This window comes from Electrophorus electricus, chromosome 17 (assembly GCF_013358815.1).
Source record: "Electrophorus electricus isolate fEleEle1 chromosome 17, fEleEle1.pri, whole genome shotgun sequence".
NCBI lineage: Eukaryota > Metazoa > Chordata > Actinopteri > Gymnotiformes > Gymnotidae > Electrophorus > Electrophorus electricus.
Genome location: NC_049551.1, coordinates 15,072,543 through 15,096,813, shown reverse-complemented (window position 1 = coordinate 15,096,813; position 24,271 = coordinate 15,072,543). Strand labels below are relative to the sequence as shown.

At 47.6% G+C, this 24,271-nt stretch overlaps 1 protein-coding gene across 2 annotated transcripts in view; it reads left to right on the top strand.

Annotated features, from left to right (window-relative positions):
• Positions 1-1,228: 1,228 nt before the first annotated feature.
• Positions 1,229-24,271, top strand: part of nf1b (neurofibromin 1b) — a 56,455-nt gene continuing 33,412 nt past the window's right edge. For both annotated transcript variants that reach the window (XM_035535820.1, XM_035535819.1), the window contains exons 1-33: positions 1,229-1,726; positions 4,922-5,065; positions 5,590-5,673; positions 7,140-7,330; positions 7,905-8,011; positions 8,332-8,399; positions 8,810-8,885; positions 9,005-9,162; positions 9,347-9,520; positions 9,962-10,090; positions 10,356-10,430; positions 10,505-10,636; positions 11,027-11,161; positions 11,433-11,546; positions 11,825-11,904; positions 12,963-13,086; positions 13,194-13,440; positions 13,758-13,831; positions 14,745-14,828; positions 14,931-15,272; positions 15,421-15,560; positions 15,674-15,796; positions 15,872-15,955; positions 16,081-16,197; positions 16,628-16,809; positions 17,142-17,353; positions 17,783-17,944; positions 18,078-18,181; positions 18,350-18,485; positions 18,941-19,003; positions 19,657-19,815; positions 19,931-20,028; positions 22,712-22,858. In XM_035535820.1, coding sequence (XP_035391713.1) covers positions 1,667-1,726; positions 4,922-5,065; positions 5,590-5,673; positions 7,140-7,330; positions 7,905-8,011; positions 8,332-8,399; positions 8,810-8,885; positions 9,005-9,162; positions 9,347-9,520; positions 9,962-10,090; positions 10,356-10,430; positions 10,505-10,636; positions 11,027-11,161; positions 11,433-11,546; positions 11,825-11,904; positions 12,963-13,086; positions 13,194-13,440; positions 13,758-13,831; positions 14,745-14,828; positions 14,931-15,272; positions 15,421-15,560; positions 15,674-15,796; positions 15,872-15,955; positions 16,081-16,197; positions 16,628-16,809; positions 17,142-17,353; positions 17,783-17,944; positions 18,078-18,181; positions 18,350-18,485; positions 18,941-19,003; positions 19,657-19,815; positions 19,931-20,028; positions 22,712-22,858 — 4,325 coding nt within the window. In that variant the 5' untranslated portion in view covers positions 1,229-1,666. The remainder of the gene's footprint in view (positions 1,727-4,921; positions 5,066-5,589; positions 5,674-7,139; positions 7,331-7,904; positions 8,012-8,331; positions 8,400-8,809; positions 8,886-9,004; positions 9,163-9,346; positions 9,521-9,961; positions 10,091-10,355; positions 10,431-10,504; positions 10,637-11,026; positions 11,162-11,432; positions 11,547-11,824; positions 11,905-12,962; positions 13,087-13,193; positions 13,441-13,757; positions 13,832-14,744; positions 14,829-14,930; positions 15,273-15,420; positions 15,561-15,673; positions 15,797-15,871; positions 15,956-16,080; positions 16,198-16,627; positions 16,810-17,141; positions 17,354-17,782; positions 17,945-18,077; positions 18,182-18,349; positions 18,486-18,940; positions 19,004-19,656; positions 19,816-19,930; positions 20,029-22,711; positions 22,859-24,271) is intronic.

Sequence of the window (24,271 nt, the reverse complement as noted above, 5' to 3'; positions counted from 1 at the left end):
GTTTATAACTGGTTTTACTTTCTCCAGCTGGGCAGGGGCTTTCCTTCAGGTTCCGTTCTGTACAGTACGTTCACTGTCCTCCCAGCTTCACCCTGTTTCCGGTATATCTATCCATGCTCCTGTCTGCGCTACATTCACACAGAGCTCTAGCCACAGTGGGGAAACAAGCTGGCTTTTCTTCCTCCCAGCTGTCCTGGCAATCTTCAAACTAATGAACTGAATTCATTTAGGAGTGCGTGACTGGTAAAATGGCCTCAGAAGAAAGGTTGAGTGGGGGGAAAAAAGATTTATTTCTTCTTATAGAAAGATTTGCTATAGCAATGTATGAGAAAACATTTTTTTTTAAATACCAGAAAAATGTGTGATCAGTGATCCTGTGAACTTAAATTACAAATGTTTTCTTAATAAAAGATGTTTCCTAACAAAAAATGACTGGTGTTGAATCCAATCATAATCCAAATTTGCAAATGTATTAAAGTTTGACAACTGAAATTCACATATTTTCTGCATATTTTTTCCACCGATAAATTCTACTGTCTGGTAGGTTGCAGATAAAGTTCACTCAGATTAACCTCAACCTGAATCTTGTAGTTAACTCAGATTAACCTCAACTCTGAAAAAACATGATGGCAGCAGAACTGAAGGAGTTCTACCGTCAGACAGAAGTTTCTGTTTTGGATGACGAGGCAGCAGGGTGAATAAGACACCTACAGATTAGGGCTGTGGTGATTATAGTCCTGTGGTATCTTTATGTGTAACTGTGAGGCAAACTCAACAGCAACAGAGGGAGGGACCACACTGTCCCTAAGTAATTCCTTATCAGAACTACATAGCCTAGTCCACTCAAGTTTCAGACCCCAGCCAGGGTCCTCGTTGGGACATGGCGCGTTTGCAGAGGTGTGCAGGATGTAGGCTGTTAGATGCTATAACTGTTTGTGAAGTTTCCATTACTCACACTGCCCACTTTACATCAATCACCAGTTTCATGTTGCACATGCCCTGTTAATCTTGAGACCCATTTAGCAATATGCACTACTCTAAAATCTGAATGTAAAATTACTTTTTGTGCGAACCATTGTCCCATCTATGGTTATCCCAGGGACAGTGAATCAGCTGACAGAACTGTTGTCTATGGTCATATAGTGCTTTTTCTGCGCAATTTTTTGGCTGTCAAAGTTCCTTAACTTGGAACATAGGCTCGATTCATCTGTTCAGTTGGAAATGAATTTATTTTTGCCTTTAGAGTAATTTAGGTGATTTGATACTGCTATAAACTAGTCCATCTTGTATCAAAACCTCCCAGCTCCCTCATAGACACACTGCAGAGGGCCACGCATGCGCAGTAACGCTCCCATCGCCGCCGCTTCATTGCCGTGTTGCTGCCTCACTGGGAAGGAGGATTCAAACTTCCGGCGCTGTCATGGCGGCGTGGTGGTGTTTCTGATGAAAAAAACAAAAAACAAAACCAAAAAAAAAAAAAAAAACACAAACAAAAAAACAAACAAAAAAAAAAAACAAAAAAAACGAGAGAAGAACAACAACAGCCCACCCGCTCCACACGGGCCCCGACGTCCTACTTCGAGGATTTAGTGGCTTGCGCGTCGCAGGAAAGGCGGCGTTCATCTAGACGTTTATCCCGCAGCCCTTCGCGGGTTCACCCCCGGCCATGGCGGCTCACAAGCCCGTGGAGTGGGTTCAGGCCGTCGTGAGCAGATTCGACGAACAGGTAAACTGAACGGCGCATGTCGAGCTGGCTGACCGCCTTGCTCGGGGTGTTTAAGTCGATTCCGTGTAGTGTGGCGTTTTCTTGGCGTTTGTGGGCGTTTAAATAAGCGCGGTTGGCTAGCCAGCTGTGCTAGCGGCTGAGGGCGGGTGGCCGTAGCCCTGTGCGGAACCTGCCACCCCGGGCGTTTAGGGGGGAGGTCAGACCCGCGTCTGTGTGTTTGGACGACACCGGTCCACCTCAACAGCAAACCCTACATGTACCTCAGACAATCTTGACGGCTGGGACCCAAAACATGAACAAAGGGCTGTATGGGAGCGAGCCCATCCGTCGGCACCAGTACTCCGGCTGACTGGACCCCTCAGGTGGCCAGGGTGGGTTAGCTAAGCTAAGCTAACCGAGTACTTTTTCAGGCAGTTCATGTCGCCCACAGTCCATAAACGACCTTTCTGATGACCAGTTAACGTTAAATTGGGATTAAGATGGCCCGCTGGCATTTTTTGTGAGTTTACCTATCGCTTCAAATGACAATGTTTTGCAAATTGTCTTAAACACCACCCCCACCCCCCAGCTAGCGAAGGACGTGTGTTGTATCTGTCGGATGTCCCGGCGTTGGCGAGCAGATGAGCGCGTCTTCAGTGGTGCCTGCCCGTGCTAAAATGCCTTTTATCTCGGTGTCCTGCTTCAAACACACCGCTGGCGACAGACCTAAAACCTTTTTGTCGACATTTCCTAAATGCAACTGTGCAAAAAAAGCCTAAATGTCCAGTTCATTCACAAAGAAGTGCGTTAGACAACAGACCTGTAGGCCGGGTGCAAACTTAAATCTGTGTTTGGACGACCACACATTAAAGGCGAATAATTTCTGCGCGCTTTATTTAATAGTCTTGTTGTGCAGTAAATCAGGGCTTTATGGAACTTGTTTGGCAGAATAAAGTGCCCACAAAAGTGTTTGTCAAAAGTTAATCATTTAATGTCGGTTTTCAGAAAAGAGCAATTTGGCTACACTTTAAACAAAATTTGCTTTCTTTTTGATAAAAACCCTTTGCACATGTAGACACCCACCAGCCCATGTGGGCCCCACAAAGGTGTGTTGACGAGGAAGCGTGTCTTTACCATTCACCCTTTTAAAAAAGGAACATTCTACTGTGGTACCTGTAGGCGGAGATGCCATGTGCTGATCAGGTTGCCCTTCCTCAAAGACACTAATGTTTCCTGTTCTGGGTCTATTGAGCTGCAACTGAGCTGTGACCACAAGCCTCCTGTTTTGTAGTGACCACCTGTTGTATGTGAAATATGCTAATGAACTTCAGGTCAACCTGTGCTGGTGAGCTGTAGTTGCAGCATGAGCTCATATAGCAGGTAACTCCGAATGTGATTCGCTCCTCAGACCGGGGACGTAAGTACCTCCAGGGTCGAGATGTCGAATGTCCTTAAATTCTTGAGATCTGTCTTCATTTCCCAGGGCCATCAAGGTGTTTGGTTAATGTGGGTGCTGCAGCTGTCTTGGCTGCCTGTGTCACCAGATTAAGGTCGATCAATATTTAATTGAGCTAATTAACATTCTCCTACTGCAGGCCAATGGATGTGGATGTGTTTAACGGTTGCAGGGTGTGGTTGACCTTCCTGTTCTCTGGGTGACTGTCAGTCTTTGCCAGGGTGTGGCTAGTTAGCACTTAATGAAAGCCTGAGAAAGATCAGTACCACATCTTAATGCTAAGCCTGGTTTTAGCGCCAGATTATCGCAAAATAGGATTTCGGCCTGTTGGCTGTAGTGTGACTGAAACCAGCTCTTTGCCCCTTTGAAATCTAGCATGTAAATACTGTGAATGAAGAGTACATTTTTCATGTCACGCGTAATATCCCTCTGTTTTCTTTTTAAATCATTAAATTGTCATATTTAAGATCCTCTCCAGTGGTTGACAAGCAGCACATAGCAGTGCTTTTGAAGTCCTTCAGAGCTCAGCATACCTGCGTCAGTGCACATGCACTGCGAGTTGTGCCATCAGATTGAAATAAGAAAATAAAACCGCACACTTCGTAATCAACCAACAATTATTTTGCTTCCCGATTTTGTAGAAACCGACGTTTCTGAAAATGTGATTCAGTAGCTTGATTATGGGGAAGATGTACAGGTAAACTAAATCCACAGCTTAATTAAGAGGTAATGAAACAGTGTTGGTAAGCATGGGTGTAAGGGCAGTGATTTGAGTAAGCACATACGCACCACTGTTTGCTACTCTTTGAGAGCTACCACTGTCTGTAGCTACTGCAACCATGAGGGGGTGTGGGATGGGTGGTGGAACTTGGGCAGGGGTCGTCTAGGGACACTAGCCCGCAGTGTATGCATCTGACTGCTTGAAGTCTTGAGTTGATCCGGCTGCCGAGCTGTTGCAGTCACTCTCTTCACAACTGTCCCTCTCTGGGTGTAGGGACATGAACTCTTCCCGTCTGGTCTCTGCCACCACAGTGGCTTTTGCCAAAGTACCCACAAGGAAAGGATCTTGGCGGCAGCCTAAAGGGAATTTTGAATTCGCCCCACAAAAACAAAGTGGCCCTGTGTCTGCTGGCCTGGCGTGAATACGGATGTCAACATGGGGTGTGTGTGTGTGTGTGTTTGTGAGTGAGAGAGAGAGAGAGGAAGGAATTGCATGTGTGTTCCTGTCTTGGAGATTGCCGTTTCCGTTCTGTGTTTCTGGGGTTGGGGTGTCTGGCAGGCCTAGGGTCCCTCTCGGCCCCTAGGCCTCCTCTCGCTCTCATACTTCTTCTCATTTCCTCCTTTCTTTCTCTTCTCCCATATCCTCATGTTTATTCTCCTTGTCTCATGCCTCTGGCTAGGGAGGTTATCACACACGGTATGGTCATTTGTCCACCCCTTTGCCTCCCTGCCTCCCCAGTGGGTCTTGATCGCTACCCCCCCCCCCCCCCCCCGCTGGGGGTCCTCCACCAAGCAGCCGGATCTTGACGGGACAGGCTCCCGAACCCAGACGGCAGTTGGAGAAAGTTGCCCCCACCCAGCCTGGGTGCTAAATGATTAGAAGATAAATATGTAGTGATCAGGTGGAATGGTGCACGGAGCCTTCGTGATGCTCGGGAGTTGCCGTGAGTCAGGGACACCCAGCTCAGGTTCTTCCTCAGTGATCAGTTCTTTTTTTTTTTTTTTTTGTCCCCCCCCCCTCCTTTTTTTTAAACATCTAGCTTCCGGTCAAAGTTGGACACCAGAACACTCACACCAAAGTCAGCACCGAGCACAACAGGGAATGTCTCATCAACATCTCCAAGTACAAGTTCTCCCTGGTCATAAGCGGCCTCACCAGCATACTGAAGAACGTGAACAACATGGTGAGAGTTTTCTTCTCTTAAACCTCATTCTGTTGTTTCTCTTTCCTCTCGAGTTGTCCATGCCTGTGTCAGTGATCTCATCCTTCATAGATTTAAAGTCCCAAGTGCTTAATACTGAACACCAAGCCATCAAGATCCCGGATGTTTTAGGAGCGGTGATTTTTCTAAATGCATACAATTCACATATATGTAGCTGCATATTCACCGTTGAGAGTGGACGAGTTGTCATAGCAACAGTGTTTTGGGCCTTAGGTTCAACATGCTTACTGCCTCTAATGCTGTAGTGCCTCTGTGTTGTCCATTGAACATCATTTTTTCAGTTGCTCGGGATTGGGGGGTTCAGAAAATGGAGGAGGCCAGTGGCCGCTAGCAACGCGGGCTAGCAGTTGCCTTGCTGTGGGCCTCGGGACTTTTTGGGGAGATACTCGGCGCCGCCAGGTCGTCGGACGCTAGCGGGTTAGCAGCGGAAGAGCATGGCCCGGTCTTGCTCCGGTTTCTGACCCGCTCTCGTCCTTCTCTCGCAGAGAATATTTGGAGAGGTGGCAGAGAAGAACCTCTATCTGTCCCAGCTCATCATCCTGGACACGCTGGAGAAGTGTCTCGCTGGGGTAAGCTGCTTCCAACCCTTCGTCCAATTACGTCCTATACTCTTTCTCTCTCTCACTCTCCCTATCTCTCCCTCCTCCCCCTCCTTCCTGTTCTGTCCCTTCCTGAGGTCTCCATGGCCCTGGGAGACGTGCTTTAACTGCCTGAAGTAGATGAGTTTCGCAGGTGCTTCCTTGTCATGCAGTAGTGCTAACCCAGCTTCCACTGGGATGTGCTCCTGCTGCCTGGAGCGGTGCTGGACATGCCCATTCAGTGTCGTGGTCCCTCCCCCTGGAGTGGTGCTGGACATGCCGTCTCGGTGCCGTGGTCCCTCCCCCTGGAGCGGTGCTGCACATTTCGTCTCGGCGCCGTGGTCCCTCCCCCTGGAGTGGTGCTGGACATGCCGTCTCGGCGCCGTGGTCCCTCCCCCTGGAGCGGTGGTCCCTCCCTCTGGAGCGGTGCTGAACATGCCGTCTCGGCGTCTCCCTTGTTACCATCTCTTCAGCATACCGTATGTCTCAAGGACTGTTAGTCTTTATCCCAAGTTGTCTTTCGACTCGACCGTAAGTGATCACACCCTTTTTCTTTTTATTTATTTTTTGAGCCTGGCATTGTTTTGTGATGAGAATTTTGGTCGCTCCTAACCGATTTAAAATAATCTGATGCAAGATGAAGAATACACACCTGTCTTTCTAAAGAGTGGGTTTAAAATGGGGTTTAAAATAAGCTTCCGATTGCTGTTGGAGGAGAAGCTGTTTTTGCTGTGTTAGCCTCCCCAGCTGTTGCTTCATTTGGATCCGTGTAGCCCAAACAAAAGTCCCCAGGTGTGACGCGCACTCCCTGCGACACCAGACAGAAGCGATGTTGGATATTGTTTACCGAGGTCAGGCCGGAGCTACCGACAACGCCCTGACTTTACACAGACCCAGGGGAATGTGCTGTATGTAATCCCACACTTCAGAAGATCACTGCCTGGCCAGACGTTTCTACACACTGTAGAAAGAGCGGTGTTTTGGGTAGGGGGTGTGGTTAAAAGCTGAGTGGCTGCTGCTGTAAATGACATTTTCGTTGCGTCTGTTTGGCCGACAGCCGCAGGTGCCCTCGTCCTCTTGGTTCACCCCGAGACCATCAACGCTTCCCCGTCCTGCTGGACCCTCATTCTGACTCAAACCAAGTGGCTCCTGTGCGTTCCTCTGCTGCTTCTCCCCCGACACGTTCTTCACCAGGAGGAGAGGGCCTTGGGACCGGAGACTGACTAATCTCTCACACTTGTGCCGTCTGTCTCGCTTTGTCTCACTTTGTCTGTCTCCTTCTCTTCCGCACCTCACTTCTTGTCCCACTGCGATTGCAGCTTGGCTCCGTGAATGAGTTTGGCTCATGGAAATGATGGGCTATTGGTTGCTGGACCTCTGGTCCTGGGTTGAACGTATGCAGAATATGAACAGCACTGGTTGTGAGAACTGTCTCTCGTTTTTCTTTCTCTTTCTAGCAACAGAAGGACAGTATGCGTCTGGATGAGACCATGCTGGTGAAACAGCTGCTTCCAGAGATCTGTCACTTCATCCACACGTACAGGGAAGGCAACCAGTATGCCACAGAGCTGCGCAGCTCTGCCTCAGGGGTGCTCTTCTCCCTCAGCTGCAACAACTTCAACGCCGTCTTCAGCCGGATCTCCACAAGGTAACGGGTTCGACGACTGGCTCGTCTCACGCTCAGAGCATGCGAGGGGTTCGCCGTCAGCTGACGTGCCCACGGCCCTGGACACCTGGCGGCGGGTCGTCAGGACTAAGTCTCACGCAGACGGGCACGACAAGCCCTCTCACGTCGGCCATTCCGCCGCCAACGGGATACACAGAGAGAAATGCGATCTCTGCCTGTAGAGGGTGCTGGCCCCGTCTCCACCGCGCTCAGTGTTCGGTCTCATGCGACGTTCGCTCCACCAGGCGTTGTCTGGTCACACTGTTCTAGGTAGAAGATCGTTGTAAATGGCATTGGAATTCCGCTTCGGCATGTCTTAACGTATGGCTACGGCACTGGAGTTGGACTCTACTAGTACTCACAAGTTTGCCGGCTCAAGCCACACAGTCGTCCAATTGCCACTGTTGGGGCCCCTGAGCAAGACCCTTAACTCGCAGTTGCTCAAGTAGTTAAGTTGCTTTGGATAAAAGCGTCAACTAAATGCCATAAATGTAAATACTGTATGTGCTTTAGCTGCCAATGAAGGTGAAGTGACCTGCATTGTCCATGGCTGCAGGTTACAGGAGTTGACGGTGTGTTCGGAGGACACGGTAGATGTCCATGACATCGAGCTCATCCGTTACATTAACGTGGACTGCTCCAAGCTCAAAAGACTCCTGCAAGGTGTGTGTGATTTTTATTTTATTTTTTTCCCCTTTACTGTGTTTCATGGACAGTTATCGGTAGCTGTCCGCTGTTTGTCCTGCTGCTGGAATGCAGAATGCTGACGACGGCTCAGCACTGCAGATGACTTTACCAGGCCGGCCGGGTCCAGTTTAAACTCGGGCGTACTCTTTGTCGAGGATGTGCATAATGGTATTCCCCTTTGTACCCATACAGTGTCTGTCGTCTGCGTTTGTAAAAAGAAGGCAGAACGGGTAAAGGTTGGCTGCCAGGGATTTGACCTTGTTTGTGTGAAAAGCACATTTCCTTCTCTCCTGTAGAAACCGTGTTCAAATTTAAAGCCCTGAAGAAGCCGGCACAGTTGAGCGTCATCTGCAGTCTTGAAAAGGCAAGTTCCTTCCTGCCACTTTGTCTTCCTCCAGACATCAGTTGGACTAATTCGGGGCTCTCTGCCGCCCTCAAGTGGTGGCTGCAGCTAACGGCTCCCGTGTGGTCATCATCTGGAGTGTTGGGTATGGTAGGGTCTTGGGATGCCTACCATATCTACTTTATTTCTACTTTTGCTGTTCTCTTTTGAGTATCTTTAAAACAAAGGAGGGGAATGAGATGATTATTGCAGTGTGAAACAGATGCATGTCCTGCCTGAGCCGCACTGTGACTAGACACGTAGTAGAGAAGTGCTCAAGAACTGCTGTTTACTTTCCTGTTTATTAAGCTGTAAAAATAGAGCCAATAATGTCATTTAAAACCTGAGCATATATTTACTGTTTGTGTGTGCGCGTGCCTGTGTGCGTGAAGGCGTTCTGGAATTGGGTGGAGAACTACCCAGATGAGTTTACAACGCTGTACCAGAGACCCCAGACCGATATGGCCGGTGAGGACTGTTACCTGTCTCGGTCTTAATCATGTGTGACACTACTGAATAGTTTGGTTTGTATGAACTATATATGAAGTGCATATAATTGCATTCCCTCCCGTGTGGGCGCGCGTCAGACTGCGCGGAGAAACTCTTTGACCTGGTGGACAGCTTTGCTGAGAGTGCGAAGAGGAAGGCTGCTGTTTGGCCTCTCCAGATCATTCTCCTCATCCTCAGTCCCAGCATCACACAGGAGCTGTCCCGAGAGCCCGTGGAGGAGACCAGGGTCAACAAGGTCAACACAACACACACATACACACACACACACACACACACACACACACACACACTCGGACTCTGTGCATTTAGCCCATGTTCTGTGAATATCCATTAGCTCTTGCGTAACCTTCACGTCACCTCGCGCCCAGCACGCTATGGATGGTTAAGTAAGGCTGAACCCTGCTCTTCGCTCCGTTCAGAAACTGTTTCTGGAGAATCTGCGCAAAGCTCTGGCCGGTCACGGCAGCGGCAAGCAGCTGACGGAGAGTGCGGCCATCGCCTGCGTCAAGCTCTGCAAGGCCTCCACCTACATCAACTGGGAGGATCACTCCGTCATCTTCCTCCTGGTGCAGTCCATCGTGGTGGACCTGAAGGTCTGTGACCCCTAATCTCCCCACTGGCCAGCCGTTGCACGGTGTTCGGACTGGGTGTCGTTCCCTCACAGAAGCCAGTGTGCATGTTGTTTAGTCGTTTGTCGTTAGATTAAGTGCTCGCCACATGCAAGTCCACATAAGAGCCTGTGAGGGAAACACAACAACCACATAACCATAGATTAGGGAGACCATACGTCCTCATTTTCCTGGACATGTCCTTTTTTTTGGGGGGGGGGGGACCAAAAAAAGTCATCCCCCACCCCCTTCTCTTTTTTGAGAACCAGAATATGGTCACCCTGCCATGGATGTATTGTACCAAAAGCTGATTTTATATTATTTATCAGAGTCAACAAGTAACCAGCTCAGGTTCACATGCTGTTAACCATGTCAGAGGTGTGTTTTGCTCCCAGGTGTCATTGACCTGCTGTCTATCCCCCGCAGACGCTCCTGTTCAACCCGGCGAAGCCGTTCTCGCGTGGTGCGGGCAGCCAGAGTGCCGACATGGACCTGATGATCGACTGCTTTGTCTCCTGCTTCCGCATCAACCCACACAACAACCAGCAGTTCAAGGTTTGGGAGCCATACCGACACCACCTCTTTGTCTGCGCGGCCCACTGCACCTCCAGGACTATAGCAGCTCTGAGCACGCGTAGCACCGCAAAGTTGCAACGTTAGAGACGGGCGTTAACCGCACTGCATTCGGAGGACATTTCTTGTCATAAAAAGGTTTTGGAAAGCTTACTGATGTAGAGTTGTCCTTGCTGCTCCATCTGTCTCTTTGTAAGGTGTGTGTGTGTGTGTGTGTGTGTGTGTTTGTTCTCCTTTCCTCATACAGGTCTGCCTGACACCATCATCACCACCCACCTTCCATTTTGTACTGGTGAACTCGTTGCACAGAATCATCACGAACGTAAGTCCCCCGCGTGCGGCTGAGGCCGTTGGAGCGTTGGAGCCACAGGCTCACTATCTTCTTTCCTGCTCTAGTCCCCGCTGGACTGGTGGCCTAAGATCGACACCGTGTACTGCTACTCCGGTGAGCTGCGCATCATGTTCGCCGAGGCGCTGGGCCGCATAGCACTGGGCTGCAGCACACACACACCTCCGCGCATGACTCCGGTGAGAGACAGACGCGCACGCACACACACACACACACACACACACACACACACACACACACACACAAAGCTGCGCGAGCGAGCGCAGCTGTGCTTGACTGGTGACACCAACGCACGCCACAGCACATGACTCTGGAGAGGCATGTGTGCACACACAGTTGTTTTAAAAGTAGTATGCAAATTAATTAGACTTTGATTTGAACATTCATTGCTGTCCAAGAATCTGATGCGTGCACATCACACCACCATGTTTTGATGGTCTTTGTGAGTTGATTGATTTCTTGGTGTAATACGGCTGTTGTATTAGTGCCTGAGAAATCAGGATAACAGGTGCAAAGATCTTTCTTTTTTTGCTAGTATGAAGTTGGTTTTTAATCCCCCCCATCACTAGAGTCTGACAATAAAGGAGATGATGACCAGTCGTAAGTTCAAAGACAAGACTACAGACCTGGACATCAGGAGTCATAAGTACCTGCTGCTTGCCTTGGTCAAGCTCATCCATGCTGACCCCAAGCTAATGCTACACGTGAGCACGTTTGTTTTTACGTTTTACGTGCTAGTATCTGATGGTTAAGATCCTGAATTATGTGATTTCGTATGTTCATATTATTTCAATGATATTCAGAACTTGCAGTAAACGGTTGTTTTTTTGCAGTAATTTAAAGGATTGTTATTCAGTATAGCTAGCTGTGAACACACTAGGTGTTGGCCCAGATAGTTCCCGTTGTTATTAGCAGTGCCAGCGATGATGTGAAGTCCCACCGTAACTGGCGTGTACCACCTCCCTTACAAACCAGAACCCAGGCAAGCAGGGCCCGGAGATGCAAAGTAGCACAGCCGAGCTCATCAAAGGCCTCGTGCAGCTGGTGCCTCTCGCCAACATGGGCGACATTTCCCAGGAAGCCATGGAGGTGAGGCAACCCCCCCCCCCCCCCCAAGCCTTCCGCTTCAAGGCAAGCGGAAGAAGATGTAGAACAGAGGGGGAAATGTTGTGTCCAGATATATAGAAGTTAAATAAAACTCATATCAAGCTAAACAATTAAAACAATTCTTTGAGGGATATTAGTTAAGGCATAGCCCTTTAGGGTCACAGTTGTTTTTGTTTGTTTGTGTTTTATTGTGGTTAATTCAGCATAGCTTTGGTTGTGGCACGTTACTAGACAATAACCCCATGTTCTGTCTTTGGAAGGCTTTGTTGGTCCTGCATCAACCCGAGACCATTGAGCTGTGGAATCCAGACGCTCCCATGGAGACCTTCTGGGACATCAGGTAGCATGGGAATGCTGAGTGGAATATACTACAGTACCTCATGGAACAGGTCACAGACCATGGAAAGTCAGGGGATTGGATCATTGGGTCAAATCATGGAATATCAGGGAATTTTGTTAGTAGCATCTTTTGAATTTATTTTCCATCAGAAACAAGCTAATGTTAGCCCCACTGCAACACTCAAATGAAAGATGTTACTGTAGCCATTACTGTCATGGCGTTGTGCTTAATTTTATTTTTCAATAATCGAATTTAAAATTAACGCGAGGTATTTAGTTAGCTAGCGTTACGTGTCGTGCAGAAATAAGGCTAACTCGTCTTCGGTTTTGAATCCTTTCTGGTCCTGCATCTCTTTCCTCCTCTAAAAAGCCGCGCTGATGTTTATCCCCGTTTTATCTCGGGTTCGGTCCAACTCTTTCTTTGTAGCTTGATTTATCTTTGTCATGCAAGTTATTGCTTGCAAGGCAGAGATAGACAGTTTTTTTAATTGGCGGTGGTGGTTTATCCACCACTGCTTTTGTGCCGCTCCCGAAGCTGCTTACTGGTCGAGTTTTGACTGAGTGACGGCATGCGCACGCACGAGCAGTGATCGACACTTCGTCAGACACTCGTCCTGGGTCTGATTGGTTGATTTGATTTGGGTGCTGGAATTAGCAGGACTGGCTGGAGCCAGAAGAGTCTGTCTCATTTGCTGCTGTCAGGAAACGGTGACAGTTCTAACAAATATGGCAGTTATGCTTATACAGGTTACTTTAGAGCTGCTTCAGCAAATGCTGGTCATGGAAATTCAGCATTTCTTGGTCAGTAAAAGTCAGACGAAAAGTCAAGGAGTTTGTGGGAAGAGTGGGAACCCTAAGAATGGATGATTTGGATACTGGGTCCTAGTCCCTATTCTCTTCCCTGGTTTTGAATGGTACTCATAGTGGGCCTTCTCAGGTGGCCCACATTTAGGACCTGCTTCCAAAACGATTCCTGATGGGTGCCGAGCCCTGCCCAAACTCCAAACTTCGTGGTGGTCTTCTAACCCAACACTTTATCCTGTGTGTTTTGCCCTTTAGCTCCGAGGTCCTCTTATCCATCTGCACGAGGCTGATTGGCCATCAGCTGATAAACAGCACCGAGATCCTGAAGTGGCTCCGGGAGATTCTCATCTCCAGGAACAAGTTCCTCCTCCGGAACAAAGTGAGCTGCCCTCCGACCTCCTGCCTGTCCTCTGACCTCCTGACTTGTCTGGCTCTGTAACCGAGCCGCATTTTAGAGCTGCCCCCTCTTCTCTCGTTGCACAACAGGAGCGTGCCACAGTGGGTAGCGCCATTTCCAACTGCCGGCAGGCACAGGACAAGCTGGAGGTCTGCCTTTACATGTTCCTGTGGAGCCCAGACATGGAAGCTGTGCTGGTGACCATGTCCTGTTTCCGCTACCTGTGCGAAGAGGCCGATGTCCGGTGCGGCGTGGATGAGGTGCCAGTACAGACCGTCCTGCCCAACTACAATACCTTCATGGAGTTCGCCTCTGTCAGCAACTTGATGGCCACAGGTACGTCTTGTGAAGTTCACACACATGCTTTTGTAAAGCTTACATAAAGGAGGAAGGAAATCAGTTGTATGGTAAGGTCTTATTGAGTGTGAAATTATGGATGTCCAGAAGAGGGCAGCAATAGCTCTCTCTGTGTGCTACCTGTTTGCCTGTCAACTTTTTTTTCCCAAGGGTGGGTGTGTGTGTGTGTGTGTGTGTGTGTGTGTGTGTGTGTGTGTGTGTGTGTGTGTGTGTGTGTGTGTGTGTGTGTGTGTGTGTGTGTGTGTGTGTGTGTGGTGTGTGTGTGTGTGTGTGTGTGTGTGTTTCTTTTCCTCCAGGTCGCTCAGCCCTACAGAAGAGGGTGATGGCTTTACTGAGGAGGACCGAGCATCCTACACCCGGTAACACTGAGGTGAGGCCCCCACTGTTCCCCTGTAACGGAGCCATTGACTGGAGCCCATTACTTTTTAAAATCAGTTCGCTGCAACGTGGCGTCCTTTTGTTATAACCAGCTCCTTAATCCCTGTCTGCCCTCGGTATGTCAACAGAAACCACATTTTCATGATTTAAGTTCTGCTTTACATTATCTTCTTTGGAATAGTGGTGTAGTGTGACATGCAAATGTCCAGGCAACCCTTGAAGTGTATGCTAATTTGTAAGTGAACCATACTTGATTTCTGCACAGTGCAGAAGAAAATGTGAAATCGATGTCATTTCTGATGCACACGTGGGATTCATTTTTCTAAAATAGTAAAAAGTTGACATGTATGCATGTGCAGAAAATTGGTCTTGTTTTTACAAAGTGTGTTTTGTCCAGACAACCCCTCCCATATTCCCCCTTTTTGGTCTGTTAGTCAGGTAGACCCACATTCACCGTTTCAGTTTCTAAACTGTCTCTTCTAAACAGAACATAAATGTAAGTACTTTTATGAAAGAAGCTGAGACTAACACTCCTCTTGGTGCCACTAGTTGAAATGTTGTTGTTTTTTTTAAGTTGAAATGTTAAACTGGGAAGGGGGAGGCAGGAAATTGCAAATGAAACTGCGACATCAGTACCTGCAGCGAGGTGCCCTGCCCAGTCCCACAGTGTGTGTCAAAAAAAATGCCATAAAGTTCCAGAGAGCTGAGTGTAAACGATGCATAACCAAGCCTTTCTCAGCAAACGTGCGCAAAACAAGCATGTGCCCAAACCTTTAAAACAATTAAAAGTAAATGCAAACAAAGATTTCAGAAATTTGCAGTACCAATTTGAATATATGCATATTATGCTAATTGTGTTTGTAATTACCATAAGCATAATTGCCTTAATAGTAATGTTTTTGCAGGCCTGGGAGGACACGCATGCAAAATGGGAGCATGCCACCAAATTAATACTCAACCACCCAAAAACGAAGCTAGAAGATTGTCAGGTAGGACATTTGTATACATTTAACACTGTTGATGAATAAACATAACACATACTTGTTATGTTGTGTTGGAAAAACAATCCTGATTCCTCGGTCCTCCCTCAGGAATGGATCAACATGACGGGCTTCCTATGTGCGATGGGCGGGGTGTGCCTGCAGCAACGCAACCCCCCTGGCCCGGCCACCTACAGCCCCCCTATGGGGCCCCTGAGCGAACGCAAGAGCTCCATGATCTCCATGGTCTCGTGTGAGGGCAACGCCGAGACGCCCCTCAGCCGCTTCCTGGACCGCCTGCTCTCGCTCATGGTGTGCAGTCATGAGAAGGGCCTGCAGATCCGTAATAACGTGAAGGACCTGGTGGGGCTGGAGCTAAGCCCTGCCCTTTATCCCATGCTCTTCACCAAGCTGAAGAATAGCATCAGTCGGTTCTTTGACGCCCAGGGCCCGGTGAGCAACCTCCAGCCTTCCTCCATCACAGAGCAGCAAATGCGGTGGGATTGTTAACACACCACAGCAGAGCTCGAGAACACTGTACCGGTTCAACTCCTCGCAGTCCAACTTCTCCTGACCGGTGCTTCCACTCTTTCTTTTTCAGGTGCCCATCAATGAGACCAACACCCAGTTTGTAGAGCAGACCATTGCAATAATGAAGAACCTGTTGGATAACCACACGGAAGGGAGCTCTGAACACCTTGGGCAGGCCAGCATTGAGACCATGATGCTGAATCTGGTCAGGTGAAGAACCCTACAAAGAACCGCGTTTTTGAAGACATTTTTGGGTAGCAGTCACGTGTGCTGACCCGTTTCATAGAGATTTACTCAGGCCGGTCTGGACAATCTTTCGCCAGGTATGTGCGAATCCTTGGGAACGTGGTTCGCGCCATCCAGATCAAGACCAAGCTGTGCCAGCTGGTTGGGGTGATGATGGAGCGACGAGATGACCTGTCCTTCTGCCAGGAGATGAAGTTCAGGTGAGGGGGAGGCTTTCACTACCCTCTACCCAGCCCTTGTCCCTGTGGACCTGGTCTGACGCGCTTCCCTCTCAGGAACAAGATGGTGGAGTATCTGACGGACTGGGTGATGGGAACCTCCAACCAGGCGGCCGATGACGATGTCAAGTGCCTGACCAGGTACGTTCCTTGATCACGGCGGGAATTGCAGGTTCCCTGGCAAAAAAGTGTCCACGGGGCAAAAACGTTTTCTCGCCGGTGTCGGTATCTCCAGTGTTCTCTCTGACGCTTCTTGCATCTGTCAGGGATCTGGACCAGGCCAGTATGGAGGCTGTCGTGTCTCTGCTGGCCGGTCTGCCCCTCCAGCCCGAGGAGGGAGATGGAGTGGAGCTCATGGAGGCCAAGTCCCAACTCTTCCTCAAGTAAGACAGCGCCCGTCCCTGTAACTGCACACACTTCTCCCTTATGGCTGCATCTTCATGCCACTTTAAACATTCAACACGTTCTTTGCTATAGTACCAAAATGATGATGATGTTGTTGTTGTTGTTGTTGTTGTTTTTTGTTTTTTTCCCCCACTCTAGATTCTAGAGATGTCTTATCTTGATTCTCACTGGTTTTCGGTTATTTTGGGCTTGGTCTTGTAACTTTAATCTCACTCCTTCGCGTTGAGCAGGCTGTAGACAGTCCAGAAGGTGGCGGCGTTGGCGTACAAGTAGCGGCGCCGTGTAGTGGCGCTCGGCGGCCTCGTAGGACGAGAGCGCGCTGTTCGGCCGACGCTAGAGGTCCTCGTCTGCCCTCCGACCCTGCCCACCGGTCCCATGGCTTCATCGTCCTCCTCTTCCTCTCTGCAGGTACTTCACGCTGTTCATGAACCTGCTGAACGACTGCAGCGAGGCGGAGGAGGACGGACAGCAGGTGGGCGGGCGCAAGCGGGGCATGTCGCGCCGCCTCGCGTCCCTGCGCCACTGCACCGTGCTCGCCATGTCCAACCTGCTGAACGCCAACGTGGACAGCGGCCTCATGCACTCCATCGGTGAGAGTTACGGTTTTATTCCACCTTTGGTCATCGTAGCCTTTTGAATCGTTTTTATTTGGAACTATATAATGAAGTCCAATGATAAGAATATTTTATTTATGCCTGTTAAACAGTATTGGGCTTTATATTATTAAAAATAAAGCAGTGGTACGGAATTGTTTTGCAGTGTCTCCCCAGGATAACAAAAGTTCTATATCTACATAGTTATTACGATAGCTATCGGGATACTTATCCATTGAGCTAGCTGACTATGGAGAACGTTCCTTCGTGCCAGCTCGGAGACTTGTCTGTCTTTCTCCCTGCCCTGCCCTTCTCTGGACCCCCTCCAGGTCTGGGCTACCACAAAGACCTGCAGACACGAGCCACCTTCATGGAGGTGCTGACCAAGATCCTGCAGCAGGGCACGGAGTTCGACACGCTGGCCGAGACGGTGCTGGCCGACCGCTTCGAGAGGCTTGTGGAGCTCGTCACCATGATGGGCGACCAGGGGGAACTTCCTATTGCCATGGCGCTGGCCAACGTAGTGCCCTGTTCACAGTGGGTCCGTGCTGAGTCGCAAAAACCTTCATTTTTTTTGGGCGGGATATTAGATATTCCGGTTTTTAAGGACATGTAAATGTTCTGTTGAATATTTTCCCAAAACGAGATGGTTTAGTTATAATTAGAATGTCACCGTTATATGAAATAAGCTTTAGAAATGTAAACAGTTTTCTAAAATTAAACATAATAATAATAATAAGAAGAAGAAGAAGAAGAAGTTAACATATGAGTCAATATGTCCTATACAGCACTAATTTAATGGGCTTTGCTATATGCGCATATGTAATATTTGGAGAAATATACAATACATTTGTGTGTGTGTCTGTGTGTGTTTGTTGCGAGTTGAACCTGGCCTAGATATCTAGCAGGCCATCTTGCTGGTACCTGTTCGATGTCCCGATTTCTTCCTGATGTTTCGCTTGTGCCGCAGGATGAGCTGGCGCGAGTCCTGGTGACTCTGTTTGACTCCCGCCACCTCCTCTACCAGCTCCTCTGGAATATGTTCTCCAAGGAGGTGGAACTGGCTGACTCCATGCAGACGCTCTTCCGTGGAAACAGCCTGGCCAGTAAAATCATGACGTTTTGCTTTAAGGTATCAAAGCGCGACGGCAGCTCAGGTCATTCCAATGTTTGCTGTACCTCTTGCTGTGCTCTCTTCCTCCCTCTTCCCTTTTGCCCATCTGTCAAACTCACAGATTTTTTCACCCCATATCTCCCGCCCCCAGGTTTATGGTGCTACTTATCTGCAGAAGCTTCTGGAACCCCTCCTCCGAGGGGTCATCACGGGTCCCGAGTGGCAGATGATCAGTTTTGAAGTGGATCCCACCAGGTAGCATCTCTGCAGTGACCAGCCAGACCACACAGGGCTTAAAGTTCCTAAAAATGTGCCTAAAACCTCACCTTCCCCTCGGGAGGTGTGGGGGAGCAGGGGGTCATCTGTGGCTGAAAGTGAAACTTTGCGGCAACTCCCCCTCATTTTTTTTCCCCATTTCCTCAGACTGGAACCCAGCGAGGTCTTGGAGGAAAACCAACGCAACCTTCTCCAGATGACCAGCCGGTTCTTCCTGGCCATCACCAGCTCCTCGTGCGAGTTCCCGCCGCAGCTGAGGAGCGTATGTCACTGCCTCTTCCAGGTGGGCATGGCAGGAGTGGCGGTCGGACACCGCCCACACCCACACCCCCCCACCATGCCGACCCCTGGTTTGCCCTGCGTGCTAAGGGTTCATCTGTGCTTTGCCACAGGGCTGAAAACATCAAGCAGTCTGTCTCACTGCCTCCGATGTTTGTCTGTAGCATGTTTTCCCCTTAAAGTAAATTAAATGTTATATGTGTGGGTTTAATAGTGTGTGTGTGTGTGTGTGTGTGTGTGTGTGTGTGTGTGTGTGTGTGTGTGTGTGTGTGAGAATCTTATGTCAAATATCCTTTAATTTTAAAGTGATCATAGAACTGATGTGTTGTGCTCAGTAGATGACCAGGTATTTATTTCGGATCCATGCGCGACATGGTCGTTTGTTTCTCTTTGAACGTACGTGTGCGTGTTTGTCCTAGCTAGTCCTGTGACCTGTTTGTGCTCATCTTTGTTCTGTAGGCTACATGCCACTCTCTTCTGAATAAAGCCACACTTAAAGAGAAAAAGGAAAGCAAAAAAGCAGTAAGTTCAGTGGGGTTCCTCCCTCGGCACTGCTCCTTATCGAGTAAAACCACCGCATTCTCTCGGGTGACTAAATTATTACAAACCGTCTTTTCCACTGCCGACATCAGCTGGAATCATCCTACTAATCTCCTCTCTGCGTTCTGATGCTCTCATTTGATGCACTTTACAAAGACCCTCCTCCAACAAAAGCGCCTCACCGCCAACCCCTGTTTGTGTGCGCTCACCGCTTCGGAAAGTTCTCTGTCTGTGGTTTTGGAGGGAAGAAAGGCATTGTGGGTAACCGTGTTTGTTTCGTTTGTTTGTTTTCGTGACTGAGCTTTCGTGTCCTGCCAGAATGGCTTACCTTGCACTGATTTCCACCCGACACCTTGACCTTCCTACTAAGAGCTACAGGTGATCTCTCACCACGTCGTCAGCTGACTTCAACCACATCGCTTTCCTTTTTTCTCGTCTAACGCTTTCGCAGGACAGTAGCGGCGAACGTTTCTGTCAGTCACACCGAAGCGTGAATTCTTTTTAGAGTTGCTTGACTGACGGTTGCTTAGTCGAACCGCAGCGTGTACCGCTTGTGCAATGGTCAGTTGTTGGTTAACGGATCCTAATATAATGTCTTTGAGGGGTTTTGTTTTTGTCTTCGTTTCCTGTCTCAGGTGGTGAGCCAGCGCTTCCCCCAGAACAGCATCGGCGCCGTGGGCAGCGCCATGTTCCTGCGCTTTATCAACCCGGCCATCGTCTCACCGTACGAGGCAGGCATCCTGGACAAGAAGCCCCCTCCCCGGATCGAGCGTGGGCTCAAGCTTATGTCCAAGGTGGGAGAGCGAGTTCGGGCTGGGGGTGGGGTTGTGTTGGGGTGGGTGCTGGCTCGGGGCGTTCGTGGACACCCCCTTGCGAGTCTGCCTGTTGCCACCCCTGTTGTTTACGCAGATCCTGCAGAGCATCGCCAACCACGTGCTGTTCACGAAGGAGGAGTACATGAGGCCGTTCAACGACTTCGTGAAGAGCAATTTCGATGCGGCCAGAAGGTACCGAGCATCCCACCCACCCAGAACTCCCCACAAGTCCCTGCAAGTGACGCACACTACAATCCTTGACGTTTCACCTTATTGGGGGGGGGGGGGGGGGACGTTAAATAAAAATAAACCTAAAATAGAGAAATGCAAAGAAAAAGACTTAATTGGTATACATTTTGCCGTTACTTTGATTTGCTGTCTTTTTATGGCAGAAATGCTGTGAAATCCCCTTGACTGTACTTAATCACTCTGTCTTTGTCCACTTTATTGTATAGAAGTCATTTCTCCCAGTGTTTTAAAATGGTTTTCTTTTTGACCCTTATATTAATTGTCTTGGTGTTTATTTTATTAAAGAGGTGCTTAAGCAATTACAGATATCATCTTCAGTTTGCAACCTTAGCGCTCAAGTTAGGGTTATATTTAATGCTGCTGTAAAATAGCATTTCAACCCTGAAGCACCTGAAATCTTTTTATTAATTGGAGCGGTACCTTTTTAAGATTATTTGTCATAACTCTCAGAACAGAAGGTCTGTCTTGTATTGTCCAGTAGCTGCTTACTTTCAGTGAACCCTATCTGGAGGTTTGCCTAAAGTCTGCAACCAGCTTTGACAACTTCCTCTAATGTTCTGTAAACGAAACTTCCCAGCAGTTAGAAATTCCAAAGTAAAGTGGTTCTGCTTGAGCTGACAAGGATGGAGAGATTTGAAACAAATGGCCTCTGAGTTTCTTCTAGCTGCACGTGTTTTGTCATGGAGTTTTTAATCATTGACACAATTTTCTGCTTTTTGTTTGCAAAATGTCCAAGCCAAGACATTCATGGCTTTGTGGCCAATTTGATATTTTTATAGTATATTTGGCTTTTTAATGGACTTTATCCTAATATAGTCTGTTAATGTATTTTTATTGATATATTTCTTGATTTGGCTTGTATGTGGATCGTTTCTCGCCCTGTTCTCAGTTTCTAAACTCTTGAGTTTTTCTTGTAAATACATTTGACATTTTTTCCTTGTCTTTGAATCCCGATAAGCTCTGAAGATCTGAGTTTAGGTAGTTGCCAGATATTGTCACAGCAGAAATAGACCTTTCTATAAGCCAAGCTGAAAATGCGCATGATATTCAGAGAGTGCTGAAATATTTATGTATCTGGATGCATGTGGTTGGAGAGAGAGAGCGATTGAATTCTGACAAAGTTTACATGACGTTAGAATATGTAATTAGGAATAACTGGTCAGGGTTTTTTGCATTCCCAACAACTTTTCCCTTGCATTTGCTAAATAATAATGTGTGGATTTATAATCTGAGTTGTTCAGACAACTGGCACCCAATTGTTATATAAATCACTATTACTATAAGGGTTGTTTGTGCAGCATGGAACATTTGTGTAGTATATCATGCATAAAAATGATTCTAGCATTAGGTAAGAGGAAAGACTTTTAAGGCCAGGTTTTTGCAAACTAGCAGCCGTCATGTGTCCATAACATTATCATATAAAACCACACTGTCCTTTAGCTGATGCCACAAGCATATTTTTTGCATAATCTGGTCAGAGGTTACGTCAAATTAACTTATGTTTTGGGTTGTTTTTTTGTTGTTCTTCGCAGTGAGAGACCACATTCACATGATGTAGTACAGAGCTTTTTTGTTTAGCACCCTGATTATGGAATAATCCTTCTTAATCAACTAAACTCCCCTACTTTTGACAGTTTAAAAAAAGATACGCAAAACTCATCTTTGTAGTTTGGCCTCCAAGGATCTTTGATATTTTGTATTTTGTTGTCTCGATTGTTGGTTTGTAGTGCTTTGGGCTTAAGATGGATAGATGCATTATAAATCGAATCTATTATTGTTATTATTGTTATTATTAGTTCCAAGCTTAATCAAAAACACCTGATCCGGTTTTTAAGGCTACAGAAGTTTCTACCTATTGGTATTTATTTGCATACAGTTCTGTATCTCCCCCCTTAAAAAAGCAAATAATACAACTACAACTTATAAAAGTGGTGTGTGTGTGCTGCAGGCTTGTGGCTAGACAGGACTGCCAACTATAGTTTTAAACTATGTACATACTGGTTTTCTTTGCTGGCTAGATTTACATTTACGTCATTTGGCAGATGCTCTTATTGAAAGTGACTTACAGAAGTGCTTTGTCATTTACTCATAGAATACATCCTAGCCAGTACAGTAGGTCAGAGTACAATGAACTAGAATATTGTTACAACACAGGGATCCACGATGATGCCTAGGAGTGTGAAATGCATAATGGCTCTATACCAGGCAACAATAAGTGGAGTTGTAAATGGATTTATAACTGGAGTTATGGGACCTCACTGAATCACGGTGAGATTTTTAGTTAAGGGGAACCACAAAGACGTCTTTTGGATTAGATATGCCACAATATGCCTCACTTGTAGTCACCATTCAAAGTTAGCTGGCTAAGGTCCTGTGTACGCAGACAGTGGTGTTTTATTAATAATGCCATAGCCCCTTCTTCAGAACACTGATCAGAGTCAGGATGCTATAGGCCAGCCCCCGTAGTGAAAACTGCAAATTGAATTGGTCAAATGTCCTGCCATTTTACTATCACCACGTAGGCGCATACAAAGCAGGGAGCCGTGTATGCGCGTGCGCGTATATGTGCACGGGTGCATTTGTGTGCGTGTGTTTTTAGAAGCCAGTCATTGCCTCCGTTCCTCAGGTTCTTCCTGGACATTGCTTCAGACTGTCCTGCCAGTGACTCGGTCAACCACAGTCTGTCCTTCATCAGCGACGGCAATGTGCTGGCCCTGCACCGCCTTCTGTGGAACAACCAGGAGAAGATCGGCCAGTACCTCTCCAGCAACAGGTGTGCCCCGCTCCCACCGAGGCCCTGCGGGACGAGGCTCTGTCCCGCAGGACCGGGCGCAAATGCAAACAAATGTTGAAAACAAATGTTTCAGCGGCGTGGACAATTAGCAAAATGTGGTGAGATGGCGCGAGAGTGTTTAGGGAATCGGAGTTTTGTTATTCAGATGTACCCATTGCACTGCCTTCTGCTCCGAGACCATTTCTACCACACACTGGCTGTCTTACCATGACAAAATTAGAGTTTGTATCTCCTTAAATGCCACATTCAAACACCCTCCGCAGGATTAATTTCACAGAGATGGTTTTATAGTTATTAAAAAGCCACTGCTGCCAGTTTGCGGAAAGTGATGCATATAAACCTGCACATAAACCTGATTGTCCAGTTAATCATGTGGCAGAGCTTAGCCCAAATGAATGTGTTCACTGAGCAAACTGTTTTAGGTTAAACGTGTATATTCTAATTACACTACATAGTATTCTTTCATCTGAACTCTCATGATGACAATGAAAATCAATATTATTAAAAATAATAACAATAAAAACAATGTAAGAATATATTTATCCTAAGTAGGATACTATGCAGAAGAAAATGGCTCTGTCAAGTTTTATTTATGTAATTCATTATGTAATTATGTAAGCCCAAAAGGAAGTGAGACACTGGTGTGTACTTTACATGGCACGTGTGTCTCCCACAAAGTCTTAGTGTGTGCCAAGAGCTTAGCTGCTTGTGTTGGCTGCACCGACTCTTTCCAGGAATCCCTGCAATTCAGGCTTCCCTCAAGCATGACTCAAACAGATTAAATCAACCAAACATTAACCAGTCCCCAGTGAAACGTCACGCTTCAGATTACATTTATGGCATTTGGCAGACGCTCTTATCCAGTGGTTTGTCATGTACTCATAGAATACATCCTAGCCAGTACAGTAGGTCAGACTCCAAGGTACCAGTGAACTACCATGCTGTTGAAATACAGGGATCAGGGCTGACGCTTAGAAGTGCTAAATGCATACAAGCTCTATAACAGACAACAATCAGTGCAATAAACAATAAGTACTAGTTTTAGTCAGTCAACATAGGATCAGTCAGCATTGGTGCAAGAAACGATATCCCGTTAGGATTAGGAAGGGAGAGTGTTTGTGTTATTTAGTCACCTGAATTTCAGAGCCATGCTGGTCATGGACACTGGAATGCTGGGGTTGCGTGCAGGACTTCCATGCCGTCACTCGCAGCGGTAAAGTGGCTTGTGTTTGTTTAAGAAAGCCAGTTGTGAGCTTCGTGCTCATTTGCATCTGAAATGATTAGATTTTCATATTTCGTCTGAACTTTACGTGCGTCGGTCTTCCCGGTCCGCTTGTAAACCTTTTCAGATTGGGTTAAATCATTGGTGCATTTGCTTGCTAATCCGATCGT